The sequence below is a fragment of the Mauremys mutica genome, chromosome 2 (genome assembly GCF_020497125.1).
Source record: "Mauremys mutica isolate MM-2020 ecotype Southern chromosome 2, ASM2049712v1, whole genome shotgun sequence".
Taxonomy (NCBI): domain Eukaryota; kingdom Metazoa; phylum Chordata; order Testudines; family Geoemydidae; genus Mauremys; species Mauremys mutica.
Window position 1 is genome coordinate 296,492,896 of NC_059073.1, and position 26,378 is coordinate 296,519,273.

Consider the following 26,378-nt stretch of genomic DNA (forward strand, 5'->3'; position numbering starts at 1 on the left):
TTTTGTAACTAATGTGTTGCTATGGCCAAGAACTGTAACAATGTACAATGTGCCTAATCTTTTGGAAAATCCCTTAAACATGTTGAAAGGAATACATGAAAACACACTTTATGTTAAAGGGCCTTGCTATACTGATGTTTCACCGTTAATGCATGTAAACAGTGTTGGAACTTTTCACAGGGGAAAATACATTCCAGACCTGATGTGCTGTATGAAAGGGGAAACTGAGGCACACTACCATATTGCTTTCATGGCTAAATGCCAAGATTCCTGTACTATGAACAACCTCAATATCTACATTGGTTTAATGTTATTGGGGTTCAAAACATTGGCCAGAACTGGTATGGATAAAGTAGCTATTTTCTTTAGCTCTTGGCAAGATCACATGAAACATACAGGAACCATGCTGCAAAAGCTAACCAAGTTATACCTTGAGTTTGTAAAGAGATCCATTCATGTTATTGAACATGACTTTGATAAACCATTTCGGTTATACACTGGTACGGCCTCTAGCCCAACACTAGCTGTAGTGAGACAGACCCAAGGAAAGGGGGCTCTTGGGATGCAGTCAGCGATGTTTTGTCATCCCTTCCTGCATCAATTTTGCGTTGGGGGTGTGACGTTATTGATATAAATGGGGACCATATAGAACATGGGTTGCAACCAAGGTCCTGTAGTGGCACCAAATCCTAAGTAAAGGGGGTCATATAAGGTGTCTAAGACCAGGTTCTGGGTTGCTGATTATAATTATGCTGTCTATATGTCTGTATCATTTTTAGTTGAAGTTATGAATGTTGGCTCTAGGCTGTCTGTATTTCAAGTTTGTGCTGTGCTTCTGGGGGAAGCCTCCCAGACAAGCTGGTGTTAGCTCTGCCTAGCCTGTTTGATGGCCCATTAAGGACCATTAAGGACACAATGGACCCATGGAGAGAAGGCAGACACGCCTTGTGACTCAGCAAAGTATGCAGGGACTGGCCCATGTGACTCCAGGCTCCATTTTGCTGTAAATTTCCACAGTGAAGACAAAGAGATTCTTACACCTGGAAAAGCCTATATAAGGCTGATGCTTCATCTCCATCTGGTCTTCAATCCTGCTTCTGACCTCTGGAAGGACTTTGCTACAAACTGAAGCTTTACACAAGGGACTGAACGACCCATCCCAGCGGGGGATGTTCCAGAGACTCAATTTGAACCTGCAGTTTACTCCAGCACTGCTGCAAGCCTGAACTAAGAACTTTGCCATTACTGTATGTAATTGATTCCATTTAACCAATTCTACCTCTCATTTCCACCTTTTTCCCTTTGTAAATAAACCTTTAGATTTTAGATTCTAAAGGATTGGCAACAGCGTGATTTGTGGGTAAGATCTGATGTGTATATTGACCTGGGTCTGGGGCTTGGTCCTTTGGGATCGAGGGAACCGTTTTCTTTTATTGGGGTGTTGGTTTTCATAACCATTCATCCCCAGGACGAGTGCACTGGTGGTGATGCTGGGAGACTGGAGTGTCTAAGGAAATTGCTTGTGTGACTTGTGGTTAGCCAGTGGGGTGAGACCAAAGTCCTTTTTGTCTGGCTGGTTTGGTTTGCCTTAGAGGTGGAAAAACCCCAGCCTAGGGCTGTGACTGCCCTGTTTGAGCAATTGGTCCTGATTTGGCACTCTCAGTTGGGTCCCGCCAGAATCGCTCCGTCACAGGGGGTTCTCTTGTTAAGCTGATTATCTGCCATGACCCCCCAGTCCCGATTCCCAGGTTGGATTCCCCCATCCTATAAGCATGGCCATTATCATTCTTTGTTCCTGGTTGTGTTCTACATCGGGCCAGATTGAAATGCATATTGTTTAGTTGCTCCCAGTTTACCAAGTGATCCAAATCAGTCTTTGGTCTGTATCCTGCCCTCTTCATCATTTACCGCTCCTCCAATCTTTGCCTACAAACTTGGGTCAGTGATGATAAACATGTTAAACAACAGGGCCAAGAACCGATCCCTGTGGAACCCCACTAGAAATAGTCCCACTCGATGATGATTCCCTGTTCACAGTTACATTCTGAGACCTGGTGGGTGAGGTGATATCTTTTATTGGACCAACTTCTGCAGGGGAGAGAGACGAGCTTTCGAGATTACCTAGAGCTCTTCTTCAGGTCTGTGTAGCCCGAAAGCTCGTCTCTCTCCCCAACAGAAGTTGGTCCAATAAAAGATATCACCTCACCCCCCTGGTCGCTCCAATATCCTGAGACCAACTCAGCTACAACAACACTACATGCAACATTTGGAGACTTATCAGTCAGTCGGCTTTTAATCCATTGAATGGGCACCAGGTTAATTCTTCATTTGTTTTAGTTTCTTGAAGTGTTATGTGGGATCAAGTCAAATGCCTTCTAGAAGTCCAAGTCTATTACATCAATGCTATTATCTTTATCAGTCAAACTGGTAATCTCATTAAAAGAAGATAACTAGTTAGTTTGACAGGCTCCACTTTTCATAAACTGGTGTTGATTGACAGTAATTACATTACCCTCCTTTAATCTTTTATTGATTGAGTTGCAGATTTTTAATAATAATAGGAGATATACCAATCTCCTAGAACTGGAAGGGACCTTGAAAGATCATTGAGTCCAGCCCCTGCCTTCACTAGCAGAACCAAGTACTGATTTTTGCCCCAGATCCTTAAGTGGTCCCCTCAAGGATTGAACTCATAACCCTGGGTTTAGCAGGCCAATGCTCAGACCACTGAGCTATCCCTCCCCCAAATCCAGATCAGCCACTCCATTATTTTGCCCAGGATCAGTGCAGACGGATAGATTTACAATTACCTGGGTCATCCCATTTACCCTTTTTAAATATTGGCACATCAGTTGCTTTCTTGTAATCCTCTGGAACTTCCCCAATGTTCCAAGACTTACTGAAAATCAACATGAATGGTCCAGCGAGCCTCTCGGACAGCTCTTTTAAAACTCTTGGGTGCAAGTTATCTGGACCTATTGATTTAAAAATTATTAACTTTAGTAGCTGCTGTTTAACCTCCTCCTGTAGTATCCTCCTGATGTCATTGTCACCATTGCCGTGATATGATTACATCCTCTGTTTTGCCCCAAATACAGAACAGAAATATTTATTGAACACCTCTGCCTTTTCTGCATTATTGATAATTCTACCATTTCTGTCTAGTAATGGACCATTGTTAGGGTTCTTTTTGTTCGTAATATACTGAAAAAATACCTTCTGCTGGCCAGAGATTCCTCCTTGTATCCTTTTGCTTTCCTTATCACTTTCTACAAGTCCGATCTTCTGATTTATATTCATTAATATACGCTTCCCCTTGCTTCCATTTGTTATCTGTTGTTTTTTTATTTTTTGTTGCCTTTTGCTTCCCTTCTGAACTGGGTTGTCATTTTAGCTAGTGCAGCCTTCCCTTTTGATTGTGGACTTGTGGCTTTTGAGGCATCTAGCAAAATGTTCTTAAATAAATAACTCCAAATGGTCATTTATATTTTCAGTTTGAATTGTTCCTCTGAGGTGAGGTGGCTGATAATTGCTTTGTGAAATTGGCCTTCTGAAAGCCCCAAGTATATAGATTGATATATACTGATAGATCTACAGTTACCTGGGTCGTGCCATGTATATTACTAGTCTGGACTTTAGTTTGTTTGTACATAACGAACGTGATTAAGAACCACTCACTTTTGGTTCTGTGACCGGTTCCTCGCTATCTGTCAGGATAGGTGCAGTATAGAATCCCCCGACGTTGGATCTCACCCTTGTTGAGTCGGACCTTCGGGAAGCTTGGCTGTGTGAAAGAGAAGGATTTGCTGGGGGTAGAGTGCTTTCCACGGCTAATGGGAAGTGGCTGGGAGAAGAGGAAGATTTTTCACCTTACTCGTGTACAGTGAAATCATGAAACACTCCCATGCACCATCTCTTACACATGTCGCACTGGCCTGCCAAGGGAAACGTATACGTTAGCTGGGGAGCATCGAGTAGGAGAAGGGAGATATGGTGCCTTTCACATACAGCATTGGGAGAGACTGTTACGATGTCCCGTGCTGTGTCCGCACTTCAAAAGAGAAGCGGACAAATTGGAGAGGAGTCAGAAGAGAGCCACAAGAGTGATCTGAGGTCTGGGAACCTGCCCGAAGGAGCTCGATCAACCTAGTGTTACTAGAGAAGGTTAAGGATGACTGGGCCATGGTGTATAAAGCCTCCCTAGGGAGGAGATGGCTGAGAGAAGACATCTCTCTAACCTGGCAGAGAAAGGCAGCATGAGAACCGGTGGCACGACAGTTTCAGGCTCCGATTTCTGGTAGTGAGGGTAACTCACCATGGGAGCAGATCAAAGTGGGGATTTCCCGTGATGTTTCCATGAAGGACATGCGTGGCAGAGACTCACCTGGCCAGGGATCGCTGGTTACAAATCCGCTCCTGAGGCAGCGCAGAAGACACCAGGTGTGCACATCAGCTACTGGTGCCGTCTGGCTGGTTCGTATATTACGAACAAAAATGGGCTGACACTGACCCATATCAACAAATGATAGAGTTGCAGAGCAGGGCGTGTTCTGGAGCATGTGAGGGAAGAGACCCACCACTGACTTTGCAGCATGCCTGACTCGCTGGACCATTATGTGATCCTGGCTCCAAGGTGGGAATTCTTCTTCCTTCTGGTTCACCTGGCAGTGCCCAGCTGCCATTTCTGTGGGTGGCCTTTGGAGTGGTATGGGGAGCTTGGTGCAGCTTCCAGGAGGAGGGTGTAGTTGTCTCAGGCATTTCATAGAATCATAGAATCTCAGGGTTGGGAGGGACCTCAGGAGATATGTAGTCCAACCCCCTGCTCAAAGCAGGGACAATCCCCAACTAAATCACCCCAGCCAGGGCTTTGTCAAGCCTGACCTTAAACACCTCTAAGGAAGGAGATTCCACCCCCTCCCTAGGTAACCCATTCCAGTGCTTCACCACCCTCCTAGGGAAATAGTGTTTCCTAATATCCAACCTAGGCCTCCCCCACTGCAACTTGAGACCATTGCTCCTTGTTCTGTCATCTGCCACCACTGAGAACAGTCTAGATCCATCCTCTTTGGAACCCCCTTCCAGGTAGTTGAAAGCAGCTATCAAATCCCGCCTCATTCTTCTCTTCTGCAGACTAAACAATCCCAGTTCCCTCAAACTCTCCTCATAAGTCATGTGCTCCAGCCCCCTAATCATTTTTGTTGCCCTCCACTGGACTCTTTCCAATTTTTCCACATCCTTCTTGTAGTGTGGGGCCCAAAACTGGACACAGTTCTCCAGATGAGGCCTCACCAATGCCAAATACAGGGGAATGGTCACGTCCCTCGATCTGCTGGCAATGCCCCTACTTATACAGCCCAAAATGCCGTTAGCCTTCTTGGCAACAAGGGCACACTGTTGACTCATATCCAGCTTCTCGTCCACTGTAACCCCTAGGTCATTTTCTGCAGAACTGCTGCCTAGCCATTCGGTCTCTAGTCTGTAGCAGTGAATGGGATTCTTCCATCCTAAGTGCAGGACTCTGCACTTGTCCTTGTTGAACCTCATCAGATTTCTTTTGGCCCAATCCTCCAACTGGCTAAGCAGCAGTTCTGCAGAAAAGGATCTAGGGGTTACAGTGGACGGGAAGCTGGAGATGAGTCGACAGTGTGCCCTTGTTGCCAAGAAGGCTAACGGCATTTTGGGCTGTATAAGTAGGGGCATTGCCAGCAGATCAAGGGACGTGATCATTCCCCTCTTTTCAGGATTAATAAGGCCTCATCTGGAGTACTGTGTCCAGTTTTGGGCCCCACACTACAAGAAAGATCTGCAAAAATTGGAGAGAGTCCAGCAGAGGGCAACAAAAATGATTAGGGGGCTGGAGCACATGACTTATGAGGAGAGGCTGAGGGAACTGGGATTGTTTAGTCTGCAGAAGAGAAGAGTGAAGGGGGATTTGATAGCTGCTTTCAACTACCTGAAGGGGTTCCAAAGAGAATGGAACTCGGCTCTTCTCAGTGTTGGCAGGCGACAGAACAAGAAGTGATGGTCTCAAGTTGCAGTGGGGGAGGTTTAGGTTGGATACTAGGAAACACTTTTTCACTAGTAGGGTGGTGAAGCACTGGAATGGGTTACCTAGGGAGGGGGTGGAATCTCCTTCCTTAGAGGTTTTTAAGGCCCAGCTTGACAAAGCCCTGGCTGGGATGATTTAGTTGGGGATTGGTCCTGCTTTAAGCAGGGGGTTGGACTAGATGCCTCCTGAGGTCCCTTCTAACCCCGATATTTTATGATTCTGTGGACACAGCAGATTTGTTCAGCCTCTGGACTAGTTTTAGGGCCGGGATTTCAGTGCCCGGAGGTTCAATGTGCTGATTAGTCCCTCAGTGACTCCGGAGTTAGGTAATTATTAAGTGCCCTCCTTTGGCAGGGCTGTCAGTCCGTGTCTGCGTGGGGAGGAGATGCCTGCGCACAGCAATTGGCTGGCTGAGCAGCACCTGCTTCCACTGCTAGCTGCAGGAAGGTCGCCAGTTCGAGGAGCAGTCTGGGCTGCGTCCTCTCCCCAACCCCCACTCCCGTGTGCTGAGTAGCTGCACGGAGCTTCTAGACATGGCTCATGGGGTGGCTGTTGTACTTTGTAGAGGCAGAAGGAACCGTCTGGTGTCCTGCACACACGGGCCAAAGCCTTCTGTTGGGTTAATTTCAATGGAATACTGGGGCCCAAAGTCCCGTGTTCCCATTCCCCTGTCCCTGTCCAGCACTGACCAGTGAAATGGTTCAGGGCTTGGAGTGCAGAGACCTTGGCCTGCTTGGCGCCACGGTAATCTCTGTAACCGGCTAGTGAAGACCCAGAAAATGCAGGAAAACGGTGACAGCAAATGAACTGTAGAACATTGAGTAAGGCGCGTATGGAGCCATGTCCCGTATTGCCTTTCCCTGGGAGCTGCAAAGGAGCTCTTCCTCCCTGTGTGACGGTCGTTAAGATGATGTTAAAGATGGCGGTAACTGCCCCTTTGGGGGAGAAAAGAAGTTAGCTGGGCTGGGCTGCTGCTGGTAAAGCCCAGTCCTGCTTCCTTTAAGCCAAACACTCACAGAAGGGAGCAGGAAGGAACAGCAAAGACAGAACATGCAGCGTTTGTCTCTGGTGCTGACTGTCGCTTGCAGCCTTGCTGCTGGAGCAGGCGCAGCATGGTCGGATCTGCCACTCTGACACTTGGGAGCCTGCCCCCGCATCGGCCCTTTTTGTGCCTAGCTTTCAGCTCCCTCTGGTCACAGGCTCAGCAGTGTCGCAGAAGAGACGGCATTGGCCAGCCAAGCCAGATTATTACACAGAAGGCAAAACGAGAGGGCCAGGAAGGAGAAGAAACACAGGGGGAGGGAACGGAGGTGGGGCAGGAACCCACGTCTCACATGGTGTTTGGGATTTAGCCCCAGACGGTGGAGGTGGCGCTGTCACCTGGGTCCCTCTCTCTGGCCTGGCCTGGTCAGGATGTCTCCCAGGATCTGGACAGGGAAGGCCTGGATCCTGGGAGACTGGGGGGGTGGCAGCCCCGGGTGAAGCTGGCTCCTTTCACTCCACCGTCTCAGCCCTTTGGACTCCCCTTCCTGCCCTGCCCTGCCCAGCCCAGCAGAATCTCCATCGGAAGGTGCCACCAGGGGATGATGGTGGAACAGCCCAGCCCTCATTAGTTTGTTCTCCAGTTAGGTCTGACTTCCAGCCCACCCACTGTGCTCTGTTAACTTTGGGTTCCAGTCTCCTGGGCTTACCAGCTATGCCTTAACACAGCCCTTGGGTCAGAGCAAGCGCTCGTCGTGTCTGATTTCTCGACTTTTCCCAGCCCTGTTCCTTGACGGTGGAGATGGGCTTCTGTTACGGAGCGCAGACCTCTGCCCAGAGCCCCCTCTGCAGTGGAGGCAATTCCTTTTCCTTCCTTGGACACCAGCCAGCTATCCTGCGGCTGAGCCAGAGGGGCTCTTTGGAAAGAGACATTGGTTCCGATTTACAAGTGCCAAGAGATGGTGACTCCACCAGGGCTCAGGTCAGTTACTCAGGGGTTAGTTAATCTCGCCGCTACACATCGGCACCTCGTTTCAAGTTTGAACTTTGCTACCTACAAATTCCAGCTGTTGGATCGTGTTCCGTCTTTGCCTGCTGGAGAAAAGAGCCCTCCACCATCAGAGAGCTGCTCTGAACCGTCACTGTGCGACGCGAGATCCCCAGCTTGTGCGACCTACAGGCTTGGTTTCTAGAGCTTGCATTTGGCTGTAATAAAATGCACGTGGTTCAAGGGAGGCCATATTGCCGGCTGTGAGGATCAGAGAGGATAAGGGCAGGTCATAGGTCTCTTTCCTTCTAGGTTCTCGAGATCCTGGACGCCTGGGGCAGAAACAGTCAACACCCCCCATCCGCCCCTGGCTTCCAGTTTTCTATACTGTGTTTTATATTAGTGAAGGGAAATGGAAAACCAAAGAAAAATCCCATTAATAATAAACATCAAATTCGTCCAATTGTGAGGTGAATCAGACAAATTACTATCCCCAACAATCCCTACCCTGACCCTGGACCAGATAGGAGGGGACCGTCCATTGAGGTGTCAGCCCCACACTGGGCTTTGTGCCAGGGAGGTTTAAACAGGGTCCAGAGGGGGAGTGAACCAACCCCCACGTGTGCCGTTGCAGTTCCCATGCCGGCAATGAGCTGCTTGCCCACAGACATGTGCTCTGCTCTCAGAACAGCCCAATGCGTGGCTAACAGAACTGGGTACGTTTAACTCACACCCGGTTCTAGATGGAGGTCGCTGCGTCCTTGGGTGTACACAGACAGACAGCTCCAGCCCCTCGAGAGACGTGTGGGCTCTCTTAGGTGGTGGTTTGACCTAGGGCTGTTGGGTGTCTGGAGGTGCCATGCTGATACCTGCTGTGGGCTCTCTGCGGACACGCTCCCTCCCTCCCTCAATGCCAGTGAGCACTAGTGGCATTAACAAAAACAAGTGCAAGGCTGCTGAGCTAGCAGGGGCCCCCTCTGCCGAGGAAAATCAAACTAAAACCAAAAAGCTGCAAGTCTTTCTGCAAGGTGGTCGTGGTGACTTCCTGCTGCTGGAAGAAGCTGGTGCTCAAGCCGGACAGATTAGCCGGTGATCTGCCTGGCTCAGCCAATCCACAGTGATGGACTGAGTGGCTGACTGGGCTTGATAGGACCAGTCTTTAGACCCTGCTGATCTCTGCAAAGAGCTGCAGGTATTGCTGGTTCCTGCGTCTCTCGCAGCCGGTTGTGGGGAAGGGAACCCAGATCTCAGTGGTGTCAGAGTTCAGGCTTCAAGGCATGGGCTTGGTGTGTCCTGCCTCGTGTAGCACCTCCTTTGGCCAATGGAAGCAAGGCCCTGACTGCCCAGTCAGGTTAGATTAGGGGATTTGTGCAGACAAAGATCCGCCCCTTCCCATCTGGCAAGTCCCACAAATACTGGGAGGTGCAGACATGCTGAGCCAGGTGATTTTGCAAAGTTGATGCCAGCTTCTCTTGGTCCCAAGGACTCACAGCTCGTGCCGTTTGGAGCCCCAAAGGATCAAACCATGTCAGGCTAGTGTCCCGCTGGCACTGAAGTCATACAAACCAGTTACTTGGCCATGCAGACAGAAAAGTCCCTCTCTCAACAGCTGGGTGCTTCCCTTTTCCCTGCCTCCCTGGCAGCTCAGCTGTGAATGGCATAGGTTTGTAATGGCGCTTTTTTTTAAACACCCAAAATGTGGGTGAAAGGTTAGAGTTTGAACAAAAGGGCATTTCCCTGGAAGAAGGGTAACATGCCAGCATATACAAGGGTAAATGGGATACGCCTGCCAGCCCTTCCATCCCGGGAACAATAATGGAGCAACTGATATGGGACTTGATTAATGAAAAACTAACGAAGGGTAATGTCAATCAGCATCTTGTCAAACAAAATAGCTCTTTACGTTTAACACAGCACAGTACAGTACTTGCTTTTTGTGTCTCTCTCCTGCTGCCCGATTGCGCGCGTCCGGTGCCAAACGCGGGGTGTGGTTTTTTGTGTCTCTCTCCTGCTGCCCGATTGCGTGCGTCCGGTGCCAAACGCGGGGTGTCGTTTTTTGTGTCTCTCTCCTGCTGCCCGATTGCGTGCGTCTGGTGCCAAACGCTCTCACTCACTCACTCATGCCCGTCATCCCAGTCGGGGTGTCGGCCGCCAACCACAGATCTCCAGAGTCCTCTGTCCTGGGCCATTCGCTCTAGCTGGTTCCAGGTAAAGCCCATTTTTTTGCTATCAGCCTGAAGGTCGCGTCACCAGGTGTTTCTTGGACGGCCTCTTTTCCGCTTGCCTTGCGGGTTCCACCGCAATGTCTGTCTGGTGATGTTAGTTGGCTGCTTGCGTAGTGTATGTCCTATCCAGCCCCACCTTCTCCTTCTGATTTCTTCCTCTGCTGGGAATTGACGGGTCCTCTCCAAGAGGTGGATGTTACTGATGGTGTCTGGCCAGCGGATCTGGAGAATCCTTCTAAGGCAGCTATTAATGAAGGTCTGGATCTTCCTGATGGTTATTTTGGTTGTCCTCCAGGTTTCAGCTCCATATAGTAGGACTGATTTCACGTTGGAGTTGAACAGTCGAATTTTTATTGCCAAAGACAGCTCTCTGGAGCTCCAGATGTTCTTAAGCTGTAAAAAGGCTGCTCTTGCCTTACCAATCCTTACTTTGATGTCTGCTTCTGTGCCACCCTGCTGGTCAATGATGCTACCTAGGTAGGTGAAGGACTGCACTTCTTCCAGGGGGCTTCCATTCAGTGTGACTGGGTCATTGCTGATGGAGTTAATCCTAAGGATCTTGGTCTGGTCCTTGTGGATGTTGAGGCCAACCTGTGATGACGTGGCTGCCACTACGTTGGTCTTCTCTTGCATCTGCTGTTTACTGTGCGAAAGGAGTGCAAGGTCGTTGGCAAAGTCCAGGTCATCAAGCTGGGTCCACAACGTCCACTGGATTCCGTTCCTATGCTCGTAAGTGAATGTCTTCATAATCCAATCAATGACAAGGAGAAAGAGAAATGGTGACAACAAGCATCCTTGTCTGACTCCAGTTCGCACCTGGAAGCTGTTTGTGAGCTGCCCTCCATGGATCACTCTACAGTGTATACCGTCGTATGAGTTCTTGATCAGGTTGACCACCTTTGCTGGGATGCCATAGTGCCGAAGGAGCTTCCAGAGGGTCTCTCGATCCATGCTATCGAACGCTTTCTCATAGTCAACAAAGTTGATGTACAACGAGGAGTTCCACTCCATAGACTGCTCGACTACGATGCGGAGCGTTGCTATCTGGTCCGTGCATGATCTGTTCTGCCGGAAACCTGCCTGTTCATCTCGTAGCTGTGGATCAACGGCATCCTTCATTCTCTCTAAGAGGACTTGGTTAAAGACCTTCCCTGGCACCGACAGGAGTGTGATTCCTCTATAGTTGGCACAGTTGCTGAGGTCTCCTTTCTTGGGGATTTTGATGAGGTATCCCTCTTTCCAGTCTGCCGGAATCACTTCTTCTTCCCATATCTTCTCAAAGAGGGGGTACAGCATTTCCACTGAAGCATCCAGGCCTGCTTTCAGGGCCTCTGCTGGGATGTCGTCAGGTCCAGCCGCCTTCCTGTTCTTCATCATGGTGGTGGCTTTTCTGATCTCATGTCTGGTTGGTTTATCGCAATTGATTGGGAGGTCCTCGTTGGCTGGGTCGATGTCTGGTGGATTTGGTGGTGCTGGTCTGTTCAGAAGTTCCTCAAAATACTCCGCCCATCTGTTCATCTGTTGTTCTATTCCTGATATAGACTTTCCCTGCTTGTCTTTAACGGGACGTTCTGGCTTGCTGAACTTTCCAGACAGTCGCTTGGTAGTATCGTACAGCTGTTTCATGTTGCCGCTGTATGCTGCCTGCTCCGCTTCTGCTGCCAGTCCATCCACATAATCTCTCTTATCCTTCCTAATATTCCTCTTCACTGCTCTGTGAGCTTCAGCATACTCTTTTTGAGCTTTGGCCTTTGCTGCTCTAGTCCTGCTGTTGTTAACTGCTGCCTTCTTCTTCTTTCTGTCTTCTATCTTAGTCAAGGTCTCTGCTGTAATCCACTCTTTCTGCTGGTGTTTCTTAATTCCAAGCACTTCCTGGCATGCTAACCTAAGTGTTTCTCTCACTTTCTGCCGTCAGTTGAGTACACTGTCTTCCTCTTCCTCAGACCGATCCTGTAGTACTGAAAACTTATTCTTCAGCGTCAATCCAAAATCTTCCTTGGTCTTATGGTCCTTCAGAAGGCTGACGTTGTACTTCGCTCTTCTGTCTGACGCGTCTATCCAGTTCTTCTTCAGCTTCAGCTTCAGTCTGGCCACCACTAAGTGATGGTCGGACGCCACGTCTGCTCCTCTTCTAACTCTAACGTCCTGCAAGGATCTTCTGAACTTCTTGCTAATGCAGACGTGGTCGATCTGGTTTTCTGTCGTGCCTGCTGGCGATACCCAAGTACTCTTGTGGATCCGCTTGTGAGGAAAGATGCTGCCTCCTATGACCAAGTTGTTAAATGCACACAGATCCACAAATCTCTCTCCATTCTCACTCATCTCTCCCAGAGCGTGGGTCCCCATGACTTGTTCGTATCCTGTATTGTCGGGTCCAATTTTGGCATTGAAGTCTCCCATAAAAATGGTGATATCTTTGTCTGGGAGAGTCTCTAATATTTTCTGAAGTCTATTGTAAAAGTGATCTTTATCATCCTCTTCGCTGTCATTGGTTGGGGCATAGCACTGAACAACATTCATCTTAATCCTCTTCATTTTAGTTCTGAAGGATGCTGTGATGATCCTGGGACCATGTGCCTCCCAACCAATCAGTGCTCTCTGTGCCTGCTTAGACAACATGAAGCCTACTCCCTGTATGTGGGGTGCGTCACTCTCTTCATGTCCTGAATACAGCAACAGCTCTCCTGTCAACAGTCGTCTCTGTCCAGCTTGTGTCCACCTTGTCTCGCTAATGCCTAGTAGGGTCAGGTTGTTGCTCCTCATCTCTGCTGCAACCTGCACCGTCTTTCCTGACTTGTACATGGTCCTCATGTTCCATGTGCCGATGGTAATCCTCCTGGTTGCAAGAAGGGTAATCGGCTTAGTGGCTTCCTCGTGGCTTTCACCACCCAGCGTCATGCGTCTTCGAGTTGAAGACCCTTCTTTTTCCAGGCTAAAAGTCTCTGTTATCTCTATTGTTGGCGTTTCTGTAGCAAGTTGATTTTTTTACGGGGTGAAGTTGCTAGTCCCACGCCCAACCCTCCTCCTTTCCCCTGACTTGGGACAGGCAGCTGGCCCCAAAGGACCTCTCTGGTGGAGTTGGTGCCAAACGCGGGATGTGGTTTTTTGTCTCTCTCTCTCTCTCTCTCCTGCTGCCCGATTGCGCACGTCCGGTGCCAAACGCGGGGTGTGGTTTTTTGTGTCTCTCTCTCGTGCTGCCCGATTGCGCACGTCCGGTGCCAAACGCGGGGTGTGGTTTTTTGTGTCTCTCTCTCGTGCTGCCCGATTGCGCGCGTCCGGTGCCAAACGCGGGGTGTGGTTTTTTGTGTCTCTCTCCTGCTGCCCGATTGCGCGTGTCCGGTGCCAAACGCGGGGTGTGGTTTTTTGTGTCTCTCTCCTGCTGCCCGATTGCGTGTGTCCGGTGCCAAACACGGGGTGTGGTTTTTTGACTCTCTCTCCTGCTGCCCGATTGCGCGCGTCCGGTGCCAAACGCGGGGTGTGGTTTTTTGTCTCTCTCTCTCTCCTGCTGCCCGATTGCGCGTGTCCGGTGCCAAACGCGGGGTGTGGTTTTTTGTGTCTCTCTCCTGCTGCCCGATTGCGTGTGTCCGGTGCCAAACGCGGGGTGTGGTTTTTTGACTCTCTCTCCTGCTGCCCGATTGCGTGCGTCCGGTGCCAAACGCGGGGTGTGGTTTTTTGTGTCTCTCTCCTGCTGCCCGATTGCGCGCGTCCGGTGCCAAACGCGGGGTGTGGTTTTTTGACTCTCTCTCTCTCTCTCTCCTGCTGCCCGATTGCGTGTGTCCGGTGCCAAACGCGGGGTGTGGTTTTCTGTGTCTCTCTCCTGCTTCCCGATTGCGCACTTCCGGTGCCAAACGCGGGGTGTGGTTTTTTGTGTGTCTCTCCTGCTGCCCGATTGCGTGTGTCCGGTGCCAAACGCGGGGTGTGGTTTTTTGTCTCTCTCTCTCTCCTGCTTCCCGATTGCGTGCGTCCGGTGCCAAACGCGGGGTGTGGTTTTTTGTGTCTCTCTCTCTCTCCTGCTTCCCGATTGTGCGCGTCCGGTGCCAAACGTGGGGTGTGGTTTTTTGTGACTCTCTCTCTCCTGCTGCCCGATTGTGCACGTCCGGTGCCAAACGCGGGGTGTGGTTTTTTGTGACTCTCTCTCTCCTGCTGCCCGATTGTGCGCGTCCGGTGCCAAACGCGGGGTGTGGTTTTTTGTGTCTCTCTCTTGTGCTGCCCGATTGCGCGTGTCCGGTGCCAAACGCGGGGTGTGGTTTTTTGTGTCTCTCTCCTGCTGCCCGATTGCGCGCGTCCGGTGCCAAACGCGGGGTGTGGTTTTTTGTGTCTCTCTCCTGCTGCCCGATTGCGCGCGTCCGGTGCCAAACGCGGGGTGTGGTTTTTTGTGTGTCTCTCCTGCTGCCCGATTGCGCACGTCCGGTGCCAAACGCGGGGTGTGGTTTTTTGTGTGTCTCTCCTGCTGCCCGATTGCGCGCGTCCGGTGCCAAACGCGGGGTGTGGTTTTTTGTGTCTCTCTCCTGCTGCCCGATTGTGCACGTCCGGTGCCAAACGCGGGGTGTGGTTTTTTGTGTCTCTCTCTCCTGCTGCCCGATTGTGCGCGTCCGGTGCCAAACGCGGGGTGTGGTTTTTTGTGTCTCTCTCTCCTGCTGCCCGATTGCGTGTGTCCGGTGCCAAACGCGGGGTGTGTTTTTTTGTGTCTCTCTCTCCTGCTGCCCCATTGTGCACGTCCGGTGCCAAACGCGGGGTGTGGTTTTTTGTGTCTCTCTCTCTCCTGCTGCCCGATTGCGCACGTCCGGTGCCAAACGCGGGGTGTGGCTGACTGGTCAGTTCGTAACTCTGAGGTTCTAGTGCAGTTCTTGGCCCCATGCATTTTTTGTTAATGACCTGGGAGAAAACATAAGATCGTCACTGATAAAGTTTGCGGCTGGCCCACAGAGTGGGGGAGTGGTAAATAACGAAGAGGGCAGGGCGCTGACCCAGGGTGATCTGGATCGCTCAGTAAGTTGGGTGCAAGCAAACAATGTGCATCTTCAGCAAAGAGTCCTGTGGCACCTTATAGACTAACAGACTAACAGACGTTTTGCAGCATGAGCTTTCGTGGGTGAATACCCACTTCTTCAGATGCAAGATGTCTTGCATCTGAAGAAGTGGGTATTCACCCACGAAAGCTCATGCTGCAAAACGTCTGTTAGTCTATAAGGTGCCACAGGACTCTTTGCTGCTTCTACAGAACCAGACTAACACGGCTACCCCTCTGATAATGTGCATCTTGACACCACTAAATGTAAACGTACACGTCCAGGAGCGAAGAATGCAGACCACCCTGACGGGCTGGGGGCTCTGTCCTGGGAAGCAGCGACTCAGGCAGAGAGTTGCAGGTGGTGATGCATAATCAGCTGAACACGAGCTCCCAGTGTGTTGCTGTGGCCAAAAGGGCTAATGGGATCCGAGAATGCATAACCAGGGGAATCTCGAGGTAGGAGCAGAGAGGTTCTTTGACCTCTTTCTTAGGCACTGGTGCGACCACCGCTGGAATCCTGTGTCCAGTTGTGTTGCCCGCCATTCAAGAAGCATGTTGATAAATTGGAGAGGGCTCAGAGAAGATGGTTAAAGGATTACAAACCTGCCTTCGGTGATTGATCTCCCACAGTCTCTCTGTTTACCTTAACACAGAGACCGTTAGGGGTGATTTGATCACACTTTATAACTACCTAACATGGCAAACAAGTCTTTGATAATGGGCTCTTCGATTTAGCAGACAAAGATATAACACGATCCAATGGCTGGAAGTTGAAGCTAGACAAGTACAGACTGGAAATAACCGGAACCTTTTTGTACCGTGCGGGTAATTAACCATTTGGGACAGTTTCCCAAGGGTTATGATGGATTCTCCATCACTGGCAGGTTTTAAATCGTGCTGGGCTATTTCTCTGCAAGGTTCAAACAGCAGGGAATTCAGGGAAGGCCTATGGCCTGTTACACCGAGGAAGTCAGACGAGATGTTCACAGAATTGCTTTTGGTCTTAGAATAGGGGTAGGGCATCGGCATCGGGGGGAAGCGGCAGAATGGGGGCGGAACAGGGGAGGGGTCCCGGGCTTGGAGCTCTGGCCCGGGAGAAGGAGAAAGACCTGAGTGTATCAGTCAAACACAGGATGAGATGCAGCCGTGTTCTAGGGTTGCATCAGGCAAGGTATGTCCAGTCGAGACAGGGAAGTATTAATGCCATTGCACAAGGCCCTGGAGCGCTGCATGCAGTTCTGGTCACTTGTGTTGAAGAAAGCGGGATCCAGACTGGAGCAGGTGCAGTGACGGGCAGCTAGGCTAATCTCTGATTGGAGGGGTGGCCTCTGGAGAGGAGGCTGGCTCCTTTAGCCCAGCACAGTGAAGGCCCATGGGATCTGAGTGCCCTAGAAATACGTCAGTGTGAATGCCAGGGAGGGAGAAGAGCTAGTGAAGCTAATGGACAGTGTTGGCACAAGAACAAATGGGGACGAACTGTCAGGGAGTAAACTGAAGCAGGAAATGAGAAGCGGGTTTCTAACCTGGGAGGAGGCAGGTTCTGGACCAGCCTCCCAATAGGAGTACAAAGGAGCTCACAAGCTGAAAGGCGGAGCGTGGTGAGTTTTGTGATGGGAATGACGTGATGGGTGACGGCTGGCCACGGGGACTGGCATCGAAGACCCAGGAGGTCCATTTCGGCCCTTGTGTGATGGCTGCTGAAAGGTGGGACCCAGAGTGACTTAAAGGGACCTGATTTGGGATGTCAGACGCGTCCTCCATCCCCCCACAATGGGCTGGCTCAGGCTGGTCACTGGGAGACTTGGCCCCGACACAACTCCGGTTCCATCCTCCCACGCCTGTGGGCTTCGCTTGGGCCCGTGGAGAGATTTGTGAGCTGAAAAGTGGCCCAGCTTGCACATGCACGAGTGGGCTCACACACGCTGGTGAGCTCTCATGTGCATGCTAGCAAGCAAGGGTGCAGTGGTGCAGGCTCACAAGTGAGTGCTCATGTACTCTGGACTGTGCAGGTGCAGTGGTGTGAGTGTGCATGCACAGTAGTGGGTGTGGCGCAGTGGTGTGGGCACACTGGTGAGAGTGCATGCACGCTAATGGGTGCGGGTGCAGTGTGCTCATGCACGCTAATGGGTGCGGGTGCAGTGTGCTCAGGCACGCTAATGGGCGCGGGTGCAGTGTGCTCATGCACGCTAATGGGCGTGGGTGCAGTGTGCCCATGCACGCTAATGGGTGCGGGTGCAGTGTGCCCATGCACGCTAATGGGTGCGGGTGCAGTGTGCCCATGCACGCTAATGGGTGCGGGTGCAGTGTGCTCAGGCACGCTAATAGGTGCGGGTGCAGTGTGCTCAGGCACGCTAATAGGTGTGGGTGCAGTGTGCTCAGGCACGCTAATGGGCGCGGGTGCAGTGTGCTCAGGCACGCTAATGGGCGCGGGTGCAGTGTGCTCAGGCACGCTAATGGGTGCGGGTGCAGTGTGCTCAGGCACGCTAATGGGTGCGGGTGCAGTGTGCTCAGGCACGCTAATGGGTGCGGGTGCAGTGTGCTCATGCACGCTAATGGGTGCGGGTGCAGTGTGCCCATGCACGCTAATGGGTGCGGGTGCAGTGTGCTCATGCACGCTAATGGGCGTGGGTGCAATGGTACATGTGCACCCATGAGTGCTTATGCACACTGCACCCGCACCTATTAGCGTGCATGGGCACACTGCACCCACGCCCACGTGCAGTGGAGTGTGTGCAGTGATGAGCCCCTGTGCATGCTAATGGGCATGGGTGTGGTGGCATGGGTGCACCAGTGAGTGCTCGTGGCCCAGGCAGAAGGGGCAGGGCAGCCTCCATCTCCTGCGACAGGAGCTCCCCTTCTCGGGGACCCTAAATCTCCCCCCAAGCGCTCAGGGCCCCAACTGAATGCCGTCGGCCATTGCGGGGGATGCAGACAGTGGTGTCGTGGTGCCATAGTGGCTGCTGGCTCAAAGCTCTGGCCAGCAGCCCAAGCTGGCCTGGACGGTGCCGCCTGCCTGCCCCAGAGGCAGTGATGGGGGCAGAGGCCACGGCAGCTCAGCAGTTGCCCGCCCAGGTTGTTGCATTTAATTTCCATTGTTTGAAAGGGATAGAAAAATGGCTCCCGTGCTGGGTCCTGCTGAGCTTCCTGGCTAGCTGGGCCCCTGCTCTGCAGCTCTGTGCTCCTGACTGGGCTGGTGGGAGGCAGCTGTGTGAGGACTGACCTAGGACCCAGGAGACCTGGGTTCTCTTCCCAGCTCCGCCCTGGCAGGCGAGTCCCTTTGCCTCTCTGTGACTCAGTTTCCCCATCTGTAAGATGTGGTTAATGACACTGACCTCCTTTGTGAAGCGCTTTGAGCTCCTGCTGTCATTGGTGATTGGTGGAGACCGGCCTGGCTGGGCAGGGCTGGGTCTCCTGTGTTCCCTGGCCAGGCCCCATGGCCATGGGGTGCAGGCCTGTCACGCTGCCCCGCTGCATGTACAGGAGACCGAAGCTGGGCTGGAAACCCTTCTCTTGCTGGCGTGTCCCGGGCTGGGTGTCCCGTGTGAGTGGGGGCTGAGGGGTGAAGCATCGGCCGGGGCCGGGACCCACAGCTGCTCGACTGGCACAACTGGTTTGAGTGGCACTGTTGTGAACTTGTCGGGTGGTTCTTAGACAGGGGAGGAGCCACAGGTGCCAGAGAAATGGGCTGGGGGCCGTTGGATCCCGCTCCGGGATGGCAGGGGGTGCGGGTGCTGTTCTCTGGGTGGGGAGAAGTCGGCCGGCGCAGGGGGGCTGTATAGCCCGGTGGAGGGGTGCAGTGGAGGCAGCAGCACCATGGGGAATGGGAGGAGGGTCGGGGCTGAGTGCCACGGGCCTGGCCAGCAGTGGTGCCTGGGGTGCTGGGCGCTGCACGGGCAGTAACAGCCCCTTCCCTCCAGAACTGGCACAGGCCGGGGCAATGGACAGGGCGAGGCAGCCCCTGGGCTGGCTCTGATGTTGGCTGGGGTTTAACGAGGGGGGGGGGCGGACGAACAGGGGGCAGGGCGGCTGGACAGAGCCTGAGGTGAGCAGACTGGCTGGGTTGGAGTCCCTGCCCCTCCCCCTGGGCCCTCCCCCACCTCCCACCTGCCTCTTTCCTCGCGCTGCGTCCCCTCACTTGCCCCCCCCCCCGGCATCACAGCTCTGGCTGCGTCTTCCCTGCCCCTCCCCTGGGCCCTCCCACACCTCCCACCTGCCCCTTCCCCTGCCCCCACCTCCCGCTCCCACCCAGGCCAACCTCTCCCCCCCGCTGTATCCCTTCACCTCCGGGTGTATCCCCCAGCCTAGGTCACCAGCTGTCCCGATTTTATGGGACAGTCCCAGTATTCGGGGCTTTGTTTCATATCGGAGCCATTGGCCCCCCACCCCCACCCATTGCTCACACTTGCCGTCTGGTCACCCTGCCCATGGCTCCTGCTGATTTTCCCGCCCAGCGCTGACGGCCTCTTTTCTCTGTTCTGCAGATTCGTTTGTAAACAGCCAGGAATGGACCCTGAGCCGCTCGGTGCCTGAGCTCAAAGTGGTGAGTGCTTGGCCCAGCCGGCTCTGCCTGCGGAGCCCCTCGGAGGGCCTGTGGCTGGGGCGTGTGCCTGCTTGTGAGCCGTGGGAGTGAGGCCCCCCTGCTCTGCGGGAGGTGGGGCAGGGCTGCCGTGTGCATGTCCCCTTGGATGGTGTCGGCTGCACGGGCTGGGTGCTCTGCAACCCTGGGAATGAAGTCAGACGGGGCCCTCGGGCAGTGTGACTCCCCTGGGGTGCGCTCTCACCAGGGCAAGCCCCCTCCTCCTGGGTCTGATCTCGGAGCATTCAGTCCCTGTTCGCACCAGGAGCACCCCGCAGTGAGTAGGGGACACCTGGGGAGCCTCACCCCCCCCAAAGGGCCCTGCCCCCCAAACCGCAGCCACCAGGGACTCCCAGCCAGCCTGTGACACAGACGGGTTATTAGTTGTCAGGAGCCCAGCGTAGAGCAGAGCTTGTTAGCACAGGAAACCGGCAGTTACAGCCAAGTCCATCCTGGGGGGATCCAGAGCCCTGGGCTCCCCCCTCCCCCCAAGTCCCAACCAGGAGACTGACCAGCTTCCAGCCACCCAGCCTCAGGCACACCCAGCTGCCTCTGCTCCCGCCAACTGGTCACCTGGTCTCCACCTCTCACTTTGTTCTCCAACTCAGGGCAGGGGGTCCGGCCATCAGTTGCCAGGATAGAGTGTCGACCCCGGCGTTCTCTGGCAGTCACACCTGCCCTCTAGGGGTCTCTGATCACCCACCCTTATCCCACCACCTGGAGACTTGTGGAACACACAAGGGAAACCGAAGCACCCTGAGGCAGTATTCATACAAAACATTAAGAAAACTCTCATTTTGTCACTGCTGGGCTGGGGTTAGGTCCTTAGACATGAAAGCCCCAGGGACCGTTCTGCCCATCCCATCCAGCCTCCTGCAGGGTCCAGGGCAGGGACCCTCACCCAGGGACTCCTTCAGCCCAGCCCAGCCCATCTGGTGTAGCTAGAGCAGGTGGGTTAGAGAGACTCCTGGTCTGGATTCACCCTGCGTGATGGAGTCCCTGCCCCCGCCCAGTCAGCTGTTCCATTGTTTGTCTCCATTCAGCCCCTGTCTGTTCCTGGTGTCCTGTTACGTGGTGATAGGTGCCTGGGGGAACCAAGCTCCTCTCCCCTCCCCTCTACCTTACTGTTGGCTGCTCCATTTCCCTCCCCATGTGCAGCCTCGCACTGTTCAGGGCACTCCTGTGTGTGGCCCTGGGCATGGCAGCAGTGTCGTGGTACCTGGATTTCCCTCCTGCTGACGGGGTGTCTCACACCTGGCCTTAGGATTCAGGACCTGGCTGGGAGTCGGGGGACCCAGATTCAATTCTGGGCTCTGCCACAGACTCTCTGTGTGACCTTGGGCAGGTCCCTGTGAGCCTGAGCCCCATCCGTGCAGTTCGCTGGGTGTGCAGCATGGCCAGGCTGTGCTCAGAACGGGAGCCAGCTCTCCCTGTGCATCGCACCGGCAAAGAGCTCCTGGCGTGGCTAGGTCCTGCCCAGTCTCCCGGGGTCCTCAGTGGGTGCTCTCTTGCCAGCACCCCACCTGGTTGGCGCTGGATCTGGGTCTGACCGCGGCACCTCAGCATGTCTGGGACTTGTTCTCTGTCTGCACAGAACTTCAGGGATTTTAAGTCTGGAAAACTTGTCCTGTAGTGAGAGACTGGAGAAGCTCATTCTGCTTAGCTTAGCAAAGAGACGGTTCACAGTCCAGAAGTGCCTAAGCGGGGAGGAGATTTGATCTCCCAGATGAAGGTAGAACAAGAGCCAGTGGCTGGAAGTTGATGTCGGCAAAGTTCAAACTGGAAATAAGCAAATTTTTTCCCAGCAAGGATAATTCCCCACTGGAGCAGCTGGCCTGGGCATGGGATGGGTGTGATGGGTTCCCCCCGGGGTGCCACCTGGAACTGGGGTACCACTGAGCCCCATGACCCACCAGTCTGGGCTCTTTCTCACACTGCACTGCTGTGACAAGCTACAAAGCCCTCCAGCCTGCATGCTCACCAGCACACCCACAGGTAGGGACACACCCAGCTGCAGTTACATGCAGGCTCTCTGACCAGCCCCTGCATAGGAAGGCTACAGTTAAGGCAACTCCCAGCTCCCCAGGCGCACACCCCTCTGGAGTATAAACCCAGGGAACTGCACAGTGCAAGCTCATAGAGTTCGCCCCCTCCCTCAGTGTGGAGAGGAATATACAACAGCCTTTGCCCCTGAGTTCTGATTCCCACACACTTCACTCCAGCTCACTTGTTTAGATAAAGCAAAACCAAGTTTATTAACTATAAAAGAGAGATTTTAAGTGAGTGTAAGGGCTAGCAAACAGATCAAAGCAGATCACCTAGCAAATAAACAAAAGACGCAAACCCAGCTTAACGTGCTAGCTAGACTGGGTCTGAGTAGCAGAGTCTCACCCCAAGAGATGACACCGGCAGGCTGCAGATTCTTAGGGGCAAACTGCACTTGCTCACGGCTTGGAATGCCCGGGTGTTCCGTGCACAGGCTACGGAGCCCTCTCGCCGGGGTCCAGCACGTCCCAGGGTGGAGTGTAGAGACGTGGTCTCATCACATGTCCTTGTAGAGTCATAGCAGCCATCCTCCTCCTGGCACCTGGGGAGGAGGAGAAAATGGGGCACAGAGCAGCCCAGCCATGTGCCCCTTGTGGATGGACAGTCGTGGTGTGGTCGCCGTTCCTCAGGGGGTTAACCCTCACCCAGCCACACACTGCATGGCGGTGTCATACCCAGTCACACAAAGTTACCCTGAGCCAGATTGATCAGGTTGTCCACTCTTCCAAGGGTCAGGCCCATATGGGCTCAGGGTGCGGGGGAGAGCCAATGTGGTGCAGCACCTGGATGCTGACTCCTAGCATGCTGCATTTATCCGTCCACACACAAAACTGTCAGAAGAGACTGGGACCAGGTTTAAAAGTTGAGCACTCGGGAGTTCAGAAATGCCAGAAATGAACCTTTCCTCATCCCTGGGGTGTCTACTCTGGCACTGGGTTTGTCTGGGTGTGTTCCCACAGGACCATGCCTCGCTCAGTGCACGGGTTTCCTAGCTATGGAGATGGAATTTACTAGCATTTTTTTTGAAAATAGAAAAATGAAGGGAAAAAATTCATTTATATACAACTGTAAGCATCTTTGCCTCAGTCACTAGCAGGGTCTGAACTCAGGATTTCTGGGTGCAGTGCACCTAGCTAGCAGCAGTGGTAGGTTATATCCTCTTTGAAGCAGCCACTAGAGACAGACACAAAACACACTGGGTTATTTATACACGAGTAGCCCCACTTTACAGACAGCATGGCCAAGGCCAAAGATATGCAAGTTCTTTCTGCGAGGCAGCGTGGCTAAGGATCCGATTGTGTCACAGAAGTCACGGATTCTGTGACTTTAATGGACCTTCCTGGCTTCTTCAGCGGAGCTGGAGCAACTGTCAGCCCCTGCCCAGGAGCAGCGGCCGGGCTGGGTCAGCCTCCATCACAGGAGCAGTGGCTGGGGCAGGAGCAGTGGCCAGCGGCCATCCCCTGGCGGGGATCTGACGTTTAGCCCCCCCGGGTATTTTTAGTAAAGGTCAAGGACACATCACAGGCTTCCGTGAATTTTTGTTTGTTGCCCATGACCTGTCTATGACTTTTACTAAAAGTACTTGTGGCAAAATCTTAACCTCAGGCAGGGCTAAGCAGCTGAGACTTGGGTCTGCGCCGCTAGACTCTGTGCTACACTCCCAGCTCTGCAAAGTAACAGGCTGATACTGGCCCACTTCCCAGTGTGGGGCAGCGAGGCCTTGGTCAGCAGAAAGGGACGTGCACCCAGGAACAGCCCTCAGGAGAAGAGGTGCGGTAAGAACTCTCCTTCTCCTGGCCCCTGGCCAAGTGCCGCGTCCCGTAGGCTGGGGGAGAACAGCAGGTGAAGGATCCATGTTGTCTCTGTGCGGTGGCGTTCAGTGGGGCTGGAGGAGCGTGCTCAGTGCAGATGGACAGTTCAGAAAAGGAAGGCACAAGCCAGCACCCAGCTGCACTGGACATGTGCAAGTGGGGATTGTCTGCTCTACAGGTTAGAACTTGGCCACCTCTGACCGGGTTTTCCCAGACAGCGGAAGGTGCCTCCCTGACCCCCGGACTATCCTCTTGCCAACTTTCCAGTACCTGCTACAGCCCCCCGAGGCACTAGAGCTCTCCAGAGAAACGCCTGAGCTTGCTCTCCAAAAGAGCAGCATGTTATTACGGAGACGCCCTGAATGAGCCAGCCAGAAGCAGGCACTGACTTGGCAAATCTCAGCCCAGGCAGCTCAAGTTTGGCAAAGTCATTAGCAACGGGCTTATAATGGGTTGTGTCAGGCAACCATATCTCCAGGCAGCGCGGCCAGCCCCGCTTATAAATGTGTGCGCTGCTGCTGACGGAGAAAGGGCAGATCTCACCCCCACTTGCTGGGACCCACAGCCAGGCGCTTTCTCTGCCTCACTGGTCGTGTGGCCCTTGGGAGGTTGGTGTGGGCCGGGAGAAGGGTCTCCAGCACGAGTGTCCATCAAAGCAATGGGAGACCTGGGGGCTGGTGGAGGGGGGGCTGGTGCTGGGCCCGCGGTGGCGGTAGCTGTTCTGCGGTACAACGGGAAGCCCACTTGCCTTGAGCCAGCAGGGCTCCGGCATCTGCTCTCCGCTCCTGCACCGTTCCAGGCCGCTCAGTGCTCCTGGATGGCAAGCTGGGGCGTGCAGTGGCTGGGCCCTCTCAGGTGGCTAGTGCTGGCCCCGTGTCGATGGGCCGGGCCCTCTGGTGATATTAGCGCGGAGGGGGCAGGGCGCTTTCACGCACCTTTGTGTTGCAGGGCATCGTGGGGAACCTGTCCAGCGGCAAGTCGGCCCTGGTGCATCGCTACCTGACTGGCACGTACGTGCAGGAGGAGTCCCCAGAAGGTAAGGGCCTCGCCCTCCTGGGGGCTGTCCCCATACTGAGCTCGGCAGGGCAGGCTGGGCTCTGACTCCTAGTCCCTGGCTCAAGAGGGGACCCCCCGCTAGACACCTCTGTGCGCAGTGCCAGCCTCACAGCTGCCTTCCGTCAGGTGTGTCCCTGGAGGTGGGTGCCCTCCATTCACCCCCCCGCCCCCACCCCGGCTCAGTGCGGTGCTTTGCCTTGTCCCCAGGTGGCCGGTTTAAGAAGGAGATCGTAGTGGATGGTCAGAGTTACCTGCTGCTGATTCGAGATGAAGGGGGCCCCCCCGAGCTCCAGGTAAGAGCCCCCCTCTCCCTTGCACTAATCCTGCCCCTTGAGAGCCCAGCACAAGGAGTAGCGAGCTCCTGGGGAAGGAGAGGAGGCCGCTGGCCTGGCCGTCAGTCCGGGACCAGGTCCTCTCCTGGAGGCGTCAGGGGTTTGGATCTCACAGCAGGGCTGGATGGGAGACCAGGAAACGCTTAAAAGGGAGCAGGGTGGGGCTCAGCAAGGCCGCACTCCCCTCAGTCAGTGCTGACCCCAGTGTGGTGTGAGGGGCGCTGGGCTGCAGGGAGCGGGGTCATAGAATCATAGAACTTAAGATCAGAAGGGACCATTATGATCATCTAGTCTGACCTCCCGCAAGATGCAGGCCACAAAAGCTGACCCACCCACTCCTGAAATAATTCTCTCCCTTGACTCAGCTGTTGAAGTCCCCAAATCCTGATTTAAAGACTTCAAGTAGCAGAGAATCCTCCAGCAAGCGACCCCTGCCCCATGCTGCAGAGGAAGGCGAAAAACCTCCAGGGCCACTGCCAATCTACCCTGGAGGAAAATTCCTTCCCGACCCCAAATATGGCGATCAGCTGAACCCCGAGCATGCGGGCAAGACTCTCCAGCCAGACACTCAGGAAAAAGACTTTCAATATCCCAACATTGACCCTCGGTACTAATTACCAGTGGCGGCACGTTATTGACCTATTGACTAAATCACGTTCTCCTATCAAACCATTCCCTCCATAAACTTATCAAGCTTAATCTTAAAGCCAGAGAGGTCCTTCGCCCCCACTGTTTCCCTCGGTAGGCTGTTCCAGAATTTCACTCCCCTGATGGTTAGAAACCTTCGTCTAATTGCAAGCCTAAACTTCCCGACTGCCAATTTATATCCATTGGTTCTCGCAGGGCTGCAGGGGCTCAGTGGGGCAGGCGCTGGGGTGCAGGGAGCGGGGCAGGGGCTCAGTGGGGCAGGTGCTGGGCTGCAGGGGCTCAATGGGGCAGGCACAGGGGTGCAGGGAGCGGGGCAGGGGCTCAGTGGGGCAGGTGCTGGGCTGCAGGGGCTCAATGGGGCAGGCACAGGGGTGCAGGGAGCGGGGCACGGGCTCGGCAGGGGGCGCTGGGCTGCAGGGAGCGGGATGGGGGCTCAGTGGGGCAGGCGCAGGGGAGCAGGGAGCGGGGCAGGGGCTCGGCAGGGGGCGCTGGGCTGCAGGGAGCGGGATGGGGGCTCAGTGAGGCAGGTGCAGGGGTGCAGGGAGCGGGGCAGGGGCTCGGCAGGGGGCGCTGGGCTGCAGGGAGCGGGAAGGGGGCTCAGTGGGGCAGGCGCAGGGGAGCAGGGAGCGGGGCAGGGGCTCGGCAGGGGGCGCTG

General features: G+C 53.9%; 1 protein-coding gene across 3 annotated transcripts in view; it reads left to right on the top strand.

Moving 5' to 3' along the window:
* AGAP3 (ArfGAP with GTPase domain, ankyrin repeat and PH domain 3) overlaps window positions 1-26,378 on the top strand; it is a 231,672-nt gene that overhangs the window by 75,488 nt on the left and 129,806 nt on the right. For all 3 annotated transcript variants that reach the window (XM_045004286.1, XM_045004285.1, XM_045004284.1), the window contains exons 2-4: window positions 19,736-19,794; window positions 24,636-24,723; window positions 24,951-25,036. In XM_045004286.1, coding sequence (XP_044860221.1) covers window positions 19,736-19,794; window positions 24,636-24,723; window positions 24,951-25,036 — 233 coding nt within the window. The remainder of the gene's footprint in view (window positions 1-19,735; window positions 19,795-24,635; window positions 24,724-24,950; window positions 25,037-26,378) is intronic.